We start from the raw sequence: 12,239 nt of genomic DNA, 5'->3' as shown, positions 1-12,239 counted from the left end.
CACCGCGGGCTCCCGTTGATCATCCTGCCAAGCACTGACTGGTTCTAGGCTCTTCAACAGCACCATTTGTTTCCTGCCCACTGCAACATGCCTTATAGCAAATTTGTGGTGGCCATTGCCAGGGCTGCCAACACTGCTCAGCTGTAGGATCAGGCTGCCTGTCTTTCAGCTGCCACCACCACTTCATCCATTTAGGTTAATGTAGATGACTGGACTGTAAACATCATCCTTTTTGCAATACTGTACTACTGTCCTTGACAGGCTACATCAAGTAATAGCACCTTCACAAAACTGCAGTGAGCTACAGTAGAACAGCAGGTGGTGCTGTTTGTCTCCTTCTCAGACAGCTTCCTTCTTGCTTTCATAAGGAAAAGTTGCAGGATTATGATAGTTTTCATTAAAGCAGACTAGGACTCTAACATGCACTGCCGATTCTTGCATGCCGAGCTGACTTGGCTGATGGTGCAGAAACAAGAATGAAAGGCAATGCAATCAATCAGCCTCCTCCATAACTACTATGACATTTCTCTATATTGGCATAGGTACAGTGGTGGAAATATTCCTGTGGATTCAGATATCTTTATCACTTTAACCTCCATACTGGCTCTGTGTATTAGGGTAACCATCACACAGTGGTGGATAGTAGGTAAGGGAAGATATTTCTTTCAAGCAATAGGCAGTATTTGTGCTTCTATGGCCTCATCATGGACAGAACTGAACACTTTTTCTTAGGCCTAATGATGATATGCCTGCCACTAAAAGACACTTCTACATGACTCAGGATCCACACGCGATCCAAGATGTTAGCAAGCAACAGCCATGTAGGTCCAGGGTTGCATGGCTAGTTCCCATGACAGCGCCACTTCTCTTGTGATGTTGAAGCTGGAGCGAGAACATACCTGGCAATCCAAGCAACCTACATGGGTGCAGCTTTTGTTCATCACAGCTGCAATGCGGTGTCCTGAAGACACCTGTTTTTGGGGGCAACCATGGACACAGAATCTTAGTACACTGTTCCTTGGTATCAGTGAGTGAGTGAGTGAGTGAGTGAGTGAGTGAGTGAGTGAGTGAGTACAACCATGGACACAGAATCTTAGTACTCTGTTCCTTGGTATCAGTGAGTGAGTGAGTACAACCACATGGACACAGAATCTTAGTACACTGTTCCTTGGTATCAGTGAGTGAGTGAGTGAGTGAGTGAGTGAGTGAGTGAGAATACCTGCATACCTCTAAAGTCATAATTTATAGGAGTTTTCACGTATAAATACACATCCCTATCACATTCTTTAGAAATAGTTCCCAAATGTTTCCCTAATTCTCTAACATTTTGATCAAAACGGTCTCCTGCTATAATTCAAATCATTATACATTCCCTTGTTGTTTGTGATAGACTTGCACCCAACAGAGAAGATCATACCTGACACCCAGTTTTGAAGTCTTCTGGCGAAATCCAGTCTTCCAGCATTCTGAGAATGGATGCTCCCTAAACAGAGTTGGGAATAGATGCACTTAGTACTCATTTCAAGTCAAGGTCTTGAAAAATCGTTACCTGAACAAGTGAAATACACTAATTAAGTGTAGCTTTCTTATTTCTGTACAACTCAGCAACATATCAATACTACATGCATGGTACCTCTCCCTCACCTTCTGGAGGCCTAGGAAAGGTCAATGTATTCTGAGGTGGAAGGTGGCCTGGCCAGGGCAGGAAGTTCATATCACCAGCTCCTATAAGAACATGTCCTGCCCTGCTGGAGCAGTCCCTCCTACCGTTCCAGGTGCTACCTAAGATCTGCATGTCCTGAGGGGGAGGAAGAGATACCCAGGCCAGGGCAACATCTGACTATCAGCTCCAGAAGGGGCCATCAATGGCCCTTGTTATATCTCTTGCAATTTTTTGTTCCAGTAAACCATCTTCAGTGCCAAGGCAAGAAGGTGTTATATACAAGGTGCAGTCAAGGGGGAGGGGACTGAAGCTCCAGGATTTGTCCTACAGCTGGAGCACTCAAGTGCTGCCTAGGAAATTATTTTCAAAGGATCTTAGGAAAAAAAGAAGTATGAGGCTCACTTCTGCTCACAGGAGGCAAACTGAGAATTTTGCCTGGGGGCACATGTCTCTTGACTTTATATTTCAGTTTCATTTTAACTACTGATAGTGTCCATCCCCCCCCCCCCATTTTTTTGAGACATCCCCTTTTTTGAAGTCTTAAATTCTGTTCAAGACCTCCTTGGAAGCTTACCAATTGCATATATACTGCTCTGAATAGCACTATGGTCAGTGTTCCCGATTCAACACAGTAAGACTTTCTTCTGAGCAAATAATGCATAGACTAGCTCCCTAATGTACCATTTTACATGTGTCTAGAATTTTTTTGTAATTCCATTTTTATGCATTTGTTTTAAGCACTTGCAACTCATTCTAAGAGTTTAAGACGAAATGAGCTAGATTTTTGAATGGTACAGTAAATTTCAAAGTAGGAATAAGTGGCAGACGAAGAAAAAACCCTGATGAAGAAATTTAAAGTTGATTTTGTTATTATATAGCCTTAGTGGGGCATGGCTATGGGGGCCTCATACCAAACTAGCCAATGCATTTTGCAAATCAAAATTTACTGCTGTAAGGCCACTAGGTGTACTGCAGCGAGTCATGGACTCTTTGTTCATAACAGGAGAGGAAACTGAATGCTTTCCACATGCTCTGCCTCCGACGCATTCTCGGCATCACCTGGCAGGACAAAGTTCCAAACAACACAGTCCTAGAATGTGCTGGAATCCCTAGCATGTATGCACTGCTGAAACAGAGACGCCTGCGTTGGCTCGGTCATGTCGTGAGAATGGATGATGGCCGGATCCCAAAGGATCTCCTCTATGGAGAACTCGTGCAAGGAAAGCGCCCTACAGGTAGACCACAGCTGCGATACAAGGACATCTGCAAGAGGGATCTGAAGGCCTTAGGAGTGGACCTCAACAGGTGGGAAACCCTGGCCTCTGAGCGGCCCGCTTGGAGGCAGGCTGTGCAGCATGGCCTTTCCCAGTTTGAAGAGACACTTGGCCAACAGTCTGAGGCTAAGAGGCAAAGAAGGAAGGCCCATAGCCAGGGAGACAGACCAGGGACAGACTGCACTTACTCCCAGTGTGGAAGGGATTGTCACTCCCGAATTGGCCTTTTCAGCCACACTAGACGCTGTTCCAGAACCACCTTTCAGAGCGCGATACCATAGTCTTTCGAGACTGAAGGTTGCCAACAACTTGTATACATATATGAATACATTTAGATAAACAGCTCTCCCCAAGTCAAAGTCTGCACAGTGTGTGAATGCAGACAACCCAGAGTGAGCCAGCAGCCACAGAGCTGAAGTGGGCATAAATCACACAGAGTCAGTCATAAGCAATTCACTGTGGTTTGTGGGAGTCTTGTCTTGAATCCTGGTTGCAGTGTGACAGATGGTTTGCTCAGGAAGGATGGAGAAATTAAACCTATGACCCCAAACAGTTCTGCCTAAAGCCTAGTTTGGTTTCTGTGGCTTCAATGCAAACCACCAGCAGTTAGATTTTTAAAATATTTTGCCATTTTTTTAGAAGGCCAACAATGTTCTTTTCACATGAGAAACACTAACAAAAAGCCAGGATTCTCACAAATTCAAGTCCGTGCCAGACCCTAGCTTACATGCTTCACTCTATGACGCAAGGAAGCAGGAGGGGGTAGGGACAGCAGCATGGCTGCTTAAGACACATAAGGGCAGTCACAACTGCTTTATAATGCAAGTTCAGTCCTGGAAGTACTTTGTGTTTGTGTATGTAAGCCCCAGGCATAGCCTGGTCTGGTAGTGAGTGGTTTTAGAACACCGCTCTGGGGATTTATGGGTTAACAATATAACTTTCTAGCAAGAAACACGCAACCGGTAACAGGAGAAGCTCTTGGAAGCTACAAGGCCAGTCAAAGTTCTATTTTAGAACAGGACAGCCTCCTCAGGGTGTTTCTTGTATGTATCACCTAGCTGTAGGAAAAGGGCCAGTTGTGGAGTAAGTTTAGAGTAGCGATTTTCAACCACTGTGCCATGGCACAGTGGTGTGCTGTGGATGATCTGCAGGTGTGCTGTGGGAATTTGGGGAAGGATCATTTATTAATAGGGTCACCAGGGAATGTGAGCCTTCTGCCAGTGGTGTGCCATGTCAATTGTCAAAAAACGGATAGTGTGCCTTGATAGGTTTAATGCCTAGTGTGCTGTGAGAAGAAAATGGTTGAAAATCACTGGTTTAGAGTATTGTTCCAGTCATGTTGTAGTGTAACAGAGGGACTAGGGACTTTAAACACGAATTGCCCTGCTAACTGGGAACTTTTGCAAGTGGTGCTTCTCTTATATTTAGCAGTGGTTGACTAAATGTCCCCATTCATTCCACCATAGTGTCTTTTCTAATGGCTGTTTGCTGGTGTTTCTTCTGCATCTTTTCGGACTGTGAGCTCCTTTGGGACAGGAAGCCATTTAGGGCCGGATCCTATCAAACTTTTCAGCACTGATGAAGCCGTGTCAATGGGGCATGCCCTGTGGTGGAGTGGCAGTCAGGGAGACGTCCTCAAGGTAACGTTTGTTCCCTTATGTTGAGACTGCACTGTGGCTGCATCGATGCCGGAGAATTGGATAGGACTGGACCCCTAGTTATTTGATTTTCTCTGTAAATAGCCTTATGAACTTTTTGGGGGGGTTCAAAAGCAGTATATAATTATTCTTAATAATAATAATAAATTTTGGAAGGGGGTGGGTCCAGAGAAAGAGACTCCCACCCAGGTGAGCACAAGCACAACATCATCCACTGCTTCTGTCTGATAAAGGTACTCTGACCACAGTAGCACGGTGGCTCTTGTGGCAGCACTATAATCCACTGCAGAATCACTATGGGGCAAAGTGGAGGTGGTGATAGAAGGAACAGCGCGAATGCCACAGGTTGAGCGGCTATCTGAACAATTACAACTTTAACAATTGTTAGAAAAAGAAAAACTGTCAGAAGAGACAGCACTGGGAGGGGAGGCAGTCAGAGCATTTCCACAGTCTATGTGCATGCTCGACACACTTGGCAGATGCGCTGCAGGTGGTGCAGGCAGTCCACCTGATAAGGGTATCAAAACATGTCAGGGGAGAAACAAGTGCAGTTAGAATCACAGGCAACCTTAATTAACCATCTGCAAAAGCAATTGCAAACACTGCAAACAAATAGTCACAAACTATTTGTGGAATTTGGGGAACTTAAGGCCCAGTCCTATCCCATTTCCCAGTGCCGGTGCTGTTGTGTCAGTGGGGTGTGCACTGCGTCCTGTGGTGGAGGGATCTTCACTGGGGTCTTCTCAAGGTATGGGAACATGTGTTCCCTTACCACAGGGCTGCATTGTGGCTACACCGGAGCTGGAAAGTTGGATAGGATTGGGCCCTCAAATGGAAAAAAAAAAGCAAACTGCCAACATTCAGAGGGTTTGCATACTGATTCAATGTTACAGGGGGTGGGTGGTGGGGAGGGGGCGGTATCAATGGCAGTGGTGCACATCAATTTCCTAACCCCTTTCTTGGCCTTGATTCCTCAACCTAGGTCCACGTGGACTTGCACCAGCCGTAAGGCTGGTCAGGTTCAACCAGACCCATTGGATGGTGCAGGCTTATGCCTTCCTTGCCCTGAGGAGGCCTCCAGAGGCTGAAAATCCCTCATGGTATTAAACAGGCGCCATATTGGCACAGCTGCATTGCCACCAAGGGAGTTGAGTAGGATTCAGCAGTCCATCTTCCTGCTCCTTTCTTCTCCCCATTATACTGAAGAGTTTACAACACCAGCTCTCTCTTACTTTGCTGTAGGATATGCCATCAAACACGGAGGTTATTTCAGCAGGTGAAGCCACACTCTGTACAATAGGATGGGATGACTGCAAAGAATCTTCCTTCAGGACTGGGAACAGATCATCAATTAAAATTTGGTCCAACTATGGAGGAAAATGAAGGGCGAAAAGCAAAATACCTTGAGTTGGAACTTGTACCAGAAATAATGATTTTGTTTATAGCTGTATAACAGTTTCAACAGTCTTGGCTTAAATTAAGGCAAATGCATTAAGAATTATTTTTACATTTTTGCAAATAAAAGCCTGCCAAGTATTACATATCACCTTATCTACTTACATCTCTTCATTTAAAGGACAAATATGGCTGCATGATGTAATATGAATTCCAATAGATTGCCTGTAGTACAGTAAATCTGAGATAGGAACATTATCTTCTCAGTTGTGATAATTTACATTTTACCAGAGCTTTCTTCTGGAAATGTATCATATAACACTGACAGCTTAGCAAGCAATAAAAAAAGACGTCATAGTTTTATGTAGATGTTCAAACTATGTACAATGAATGTGTGGAGGGGGAACTGTGGGAGCAGGACGCAGGACACATTCCACATTCACTGTAATGTCTGCACAAACCCATAGAAACAGTACACATGTAAGGTTTGTACTGTACGCATCAATGAGAACAAGCAGGCTTCCTCACTGCATGGGCAAGTCTGTGCATATATAACTTGTATACAGTAAGAACTATGTTCAGAGCACATAGGCTCCATGAAACAGTACACTGAATGCACTCAGGTCAAAACAAGGTCTGCCACTACAATCACACAACTGCCCCCTACGCTTGTAAGAACATAAGTACATAAGAAAATCCCTGCTGGATCAGGCCAAAGGCACTTGTAGTTCAGCATCTTTTTGCCCATAGTGACCTACGAACTGCCTCTGGAAAGTCCACAAGCAGGAGAGAAAGGTATAATTCTCACCATTGTTCCTCTACTACTGGTATTTAGAAGCATTCTGCACCTGAACCTGCAGGCAGCCCATAGCCATCATGGCTTGTAGCCACTGATGGACTTGCCCTCCATAATGTTGTCCAAGCCCCTTTAATATCCACCAAATTAGTGACCCTCACTAATCCACCAAATTAGTGACAATGGACTCCACAGACTAATTACATGCTATGTGAAGAAGTACCTCCTTTTGCCCATCCTAAATCAACCACCAATCAGTTGCTTGAACATCTGCATAGGAATCATGTCACTAATTTTAGCTTAGGAACCTGTCATGTGTCAGGACTCGGTAAAAATTGCACCTGTGCTATAGAAAGCTGCGCCTCCTGTCTTCTGCATAAGTGCATTTTGTGAGGCAGCAACATATGACCCGTGTATCTGACTGGTTAGTTACAGGATTCAAAATGACTAATTTTAGAGATAATATTCCATATAAAAACTCTAACAGTGCAATACTAACTTGTGCTGGAACAGGAAGGCCGGCAGGCCGGCCTCATATCCAGTGCAAGTTTGGGGATGACAGCAGCTCAGCCCGGGGCAAGGGGAATCGCTTCCCATTACTCCGGGGAGAGCTGCTGCAGCCCCAATTGGTCTACTCCAGTGTTTCTCAACAAGTGGTAGGAGTACAACCAGTGGTACTTGAAATGGTGTCTTGTGGTACTCACAGGACACCTTGACCTCTGCCCCTGGGAGTGAGACCAGGAATCTGACACAACAAACATCAGTAGGAGGCTCAGCTCGATGGGCAGAGCTCCAAAGCATGCTTTTCTATGCTCAAAAACTCCTCCTGTCCACCCTGAGACTCCCATCCACCCTGAGCCTCTTACAGTTGCATTACATCTGGCCTCCCAACCCAGAAGTAACTGGTGATGATTTTACCGCCAGTTACTTTCAGTGGTACTTAATACATGGACCATGTGAAGTGCTACCGCAGAAGACAAACCATGAGAAACACTGGTCTTTTTGGATCTTGGCCACCTAAAGAGGTGGCACAGATCCAAGTAGCCTGGAACCAACCTGGGAATGGGGTGAGGATATGGCATAACTGCCAGGTCCTGGCCCCACCCCCCCCCACTCTTCCACCACCCGCTCACGGGCCCACCCGCCACCTCCCCAGCTTACATTCAGGCAGTCATCTCCTGAAAATCCTCACAAAATCCTAGCTTGAAGGTGATTCCTTCTAAATCAGTGTTTCTCAACCAGTGGTATTTGTACCACCAGTGGTACTTGAGGTGGTGCCCGGTGGTAGTTGTGGGACCCCAAGACCCCCACCACCTGGCAAAAAGACCAGCCATGCAATGCAACAAGCAGTGGTAGAAGGCTTGGCAGGCAGATCTCCAATGTGCTTGAAGAAGGCTTTCCACCTGCCCTGAGCCTCTTACTGGTGTTTCTCACATTTTATTTATTCATTTAGCATATGGCAAATTACACATTACACATTGCATCTCACACATTACATCTGGCTTTCTCATTCAGAAATAACTGGCAATGATATAATCACCAGTTACTTCTGGTGGTACTTCCAATACGTGGACCATAAGAAGTGATATGGCAGTGGACAAACACTGATAAATGCTATTCTAAATCAATAGTGGGTTCTGTCAGTATTTAGCATACAGTACAGCAAGTCCTCACTTAAAGTCATTTTGTTTTAAGTCATTTTGTTGATGAGGGAAAAATTCCCGGCTGAGGTCACTGTGTGCGTGAAGTTTGCATGTGGGCCCCATGTCTGCGTGGGTTTTCTCTGCCCCAGAAAGCTCACATTTATTTCAATGTTTAATATTAGAAGTGTTTTGGGTCTTTATTTGGAAGTTTGGTGATGTTCATGTGACCAGAAATACGCTGTAGGAACATATCAGTTTACGTATATCAGTCAGCCTGTGGTAAAATTGGTTTTGTTGTAAGTGATTTTGCTTAAAGTTGCAATTTCCAAGAACTTATCGACAACCTATCGACAACTTTAAGTGAGGATTTGTACAATGCTGGCACTTAATGCGTGAAACACAAGTAGTAGTTCTGGTGAACTGGCTGCCCATCATAGCTTTTCAAAAACAAGATTCTCTTCTACCTTTTATTTGTAATCATTAATATGTGGTTGTTACTCCAATCCTTGGGTTAAAAATCTACATAAATAAATAACAAAGATTCATTGATTTCCCCCATTACCAATCATATGTCATATAACTATTTACCATTTGCCAATCAGCTTCTGCCGCATCTACGCCTATGAATTCAAAGAAACTGGCGAATCCTTCATTTAGCCACAAGTCATCCCACCAATCCATGGTCACAATATTTCCAAACCACTACAAAAAGAAGCATTAAAACAAGCAATATTATCTATATGGACTATAGCAATATCACTCAGACTACAATCCTATCCACACTTTCCTTGGAGTAAGCCCCATTGACTATAAGGAGACTTTCTTTTGAGTAGACATGCATAGGATTGGGTGTTAGTCTAGCAAATCTTCATAAAATGCACCCATGCAGCTGAAACAATTTTTTTAAACCTCTTGTTGAGTCAAAATTAACACCAAGAAGGGCTCTTTATCTGAAAATTGCACTTGCTAAATCATCGTTTCTGTTTGAAAAGTAATAAATTATACTTTACAGAACTCATCCTTATCATCTTAAAATGCTTATATTCAGACAGGCCACATAAATATTAAAAAGGAAAAATGTCCAGGATCATTCTCAAAACACAAATCTTCACATGAGAATGTATGCTTAAAATTAGAGGAGTACTGTATAGTTTCAGACACATTTAAACAGTCAGCTCTTGGCTTTACTTCCTGTTCAGTGCAACCCCTGGGAGTTATTCATCTGGTGAGTGATATCGTGGGCTTTGTCTGCTGATGTACTTTGACGTCAGCTGACATCAAGAGGTTTCACATATTGATTTTGTTTCCACTCTTGTGTGAGAGAAAAAGAGTCAAGAGAGAAGAGCTGTTCTACACAGCATCTTCTAGAACTGACCAGGAGTTGCATCCCCTGCAAAAAAAATCTAGCAAAAGAAACATGGGTACAGCATGTAAATAAGGAAAAAATACGATCTCAAATGCATTTCAGTACTTTGAAGCTCATGTACTCATTCAGTAACTGCAAACATTCATTGACTCTCTCAAGAGATATCTGAGATAAGCAAATTATTATTTTCATGAATGAAATATTGTTTTTGGGTGTTGGAAACACTTGGTAAGCTGTACCTGATGCACAAGTTCATGGGCAACCACAGCTGCAACTCTTTGCTTGTTAGAAGCAGCCGATTCATGTGGATCATAAAGGAGATTTGTTTCTCTGTATGTGATCAGCCCCCAGTTTTCCATGGCCCCAGTGCCAAAATCTGGAATGGCTATTTTGTCTAAACAGGAAAAGAGATTTTTTTTTTTAATCAAAGCAATGAAACAATCCCTCTGTCCTCACCCTCTGGTCACAGAACTGCTGCCTCTGACAGAACTGAGCTTGTTTGGGAGCCGGTTGCTTGGTGGCCCTGAAGGTCTGAAATCTAATTCTAGACTGCTGAAATGTCAAATCAGTGCTGCAGAACTAATTCTTTTGGCTCCCAATTTCACATTTCCCACTGAGACAACTCCTTCCTTTCCCACATTCTCAGTGAGACACAGTGGGTATGAACCAAACTGCAAGGGATGTCAATCAAATTGCATACTTTGGCATTGCGTGCTTGCATTTGATAACTTAAAGAATGGCTATGGAAGTCCAATTGGGATCAAGACTATGATGACATGGGTGTGTGTGTGTGTTACCTTTCCCTCACTGTCTGATTCAGATTGGAGACCTCATGCACTTGCTGTTTCACCAAAGAGAGACGTTCCAGTTGAATCCACTGTGAGCTTCTCTCTCAGGCAAAAGTAGTTGTGGGAAGGGCCAATTCAGATCAGGATCATGGTGTGGGAAATGGTTACCCCTCCTTGCCCACTACAGCCCAATCCTGATCCTCCCTCCACAAAAAAAACTTCTCGTCCAGGGCTGGGAGCAGCCTGCCCAGTGAACCCAGGGCCAGGTACATGCCAGGAGGGGCCAGGGAGGCCGTGGCTGGGCAGGGCATGGGCTATTGACCAGTTGAGTAGAGCAGACCAGCCCAAGTTGCAGCCATCTGCAGGAGCCATCCCATTCCACAGCAAATACCTTTCCTTTGAAGAAAGGGCAACCAGGCAGGGAAGGTGGAACAAGGAAGGGGAGGAAGGACCAGCCAAGGTCAGAAAAATATAAGGCGTGGGCCAGGAATGAGAAGGGTTTGATGAGGACTGGAGGCTGACTGAAAGGGAGGCCTGGGAGGCTGGGGAAGGCCCTGAAGTGGAGGTGGGTGCTGTCAACCCCCTCTGCTTTTGCTCTGAGGCTCAGGGGAGAAAGAGGAAACAAGTCAGATGGGCCTGACCTAGGAAGGCCTACACGGACTACTGAGCCTGTACTGATGGGGGCTCCATGACAGTCAGGAGCCCAAGTGGGCAACTGGTCACCCAGTTGGCCATGAACCACTTTTCCTTTTCCTCTTCCTCCTCTTTGCAGTCAGCCAATCTACCGGCTAGAAGAAAAAAAAGAGAAGGGTGCTGGCAGCTGCTTGTTCTGACGCTTATATGTCTACTCTTCCTTGAAATGGTGGCAATTCCGGGCTTTGTCAGTGGTCAACACTGGACTGCAGCAGTTTGCAGCCATGCCAACTTTTGGTAACCAGTCTGGGAGTATGTGCAAACATGCTCAAAAGACACCACCTGTCCACTTTAGATGTGAAAAAATCCTATTTGGTTTTGACTCCAGCATATGCTTTGGAGTTAATATTTTAAAAACTATGTGGTGGGGCTGGACGTAAATGGTCTTGCCAAAGTGACTTGCTCTCTATGGAACAATCAGAAATTCCTTGTTCAGCTAACATAAAACACTGCCACTTTTTTAAAAGAGGGCACAGAAGAGAAAGCGAGTAGTGTGATGTCCAGGTTCTATGCGGAAGCATATCCTTCTGCACAGAGATGCACACAGTCTTCTAGTAGATAGTGTAGCTGCCCTCCTCCCCCCGCAGACACTGGGGATACTTGCTGCAGCCTTATTGGTAATGCTAAACTAATCTCTACAATGTCTTCCTGTGATTAGACTGTAAAGGGATTCTGCAAATGGGCCTAAGAAATATTTATTGGCAAATTAAGTAAACTAAATCCCCATGTAATGAACGACATCTGCTTCTACTCACCACAACATGTAGGGTCATGTCTTCGTGGCTGGCAATCAATACCAGCTTAAATGAGAATTATGGACTCTGGGCTCCTCCAAGAGGCCTTACAGCATATCTACTTGGCCTGGTATAGAATTCCAATTGATTCTAAGATGGGTAAAGTGAAAGCCTGCCCTATTAGTTCAGAGGCCTGAAACCACAGTTTTCTGCTTAACTTTGGTCAAAA

At 44.5% G+C, this 12,239-nt stretch overlaps 1 protein-coding gene across 2 annotated transcripts in view; it reads right to left on the bottom strand.

The window, feature by feature from the left end:
- The window catches only part of ENPEP (glutamyl aminopeptidase), a 71,953-nt gene that overhangs the window by 32,498 nt on the left and 27,216 nt on the right, over nt 1–12,239 (bottom strand). For both annotated transcript variants that reach the window (XM_066631682.1, XM_066631683.1), the window contains exons 5-8: nt 10,035–10,189; nt 9,018–9,131; nt 5,828–5,962; nt 1,418–1,483 (exon numbers count right to left, since the gene is read on the bottom strand). In XM_066631682.1, coding sequence (XP_066487779.1) covers nt 1,418–1,483; nt 5,828–5,962; nt 9,018–9,131; nt 10,035–10,189 — 470 coding nt within the window. The remainder of the gene's footprint in view (nt 1–1,417; nt 1,484–5,827; nt 5,963–9,017; nt 9,132–10,034; nt 10,190–12,239) is intronic.

Source organism: Tiliqua scincoides, chromosome 6 (assembly GCF_035046505.1).
Source record: "Tiliqua scincoides isolate rTilSci1 chromosome 6, rTilSci1.hap2, whole genome shotgun sequence".
In the NCBI taxonomy this organism is placed as follows: Eukaryota; Metazoa; Chordata; class Lepidosauria; order Squamata; family Scincidae; genus Tiliqua; species Tiliqua scincoides.
Note: the sequence above shows the minus strand (reverse complement) of the source record. Positions and strands in the feature narration are given on the sequence as shown.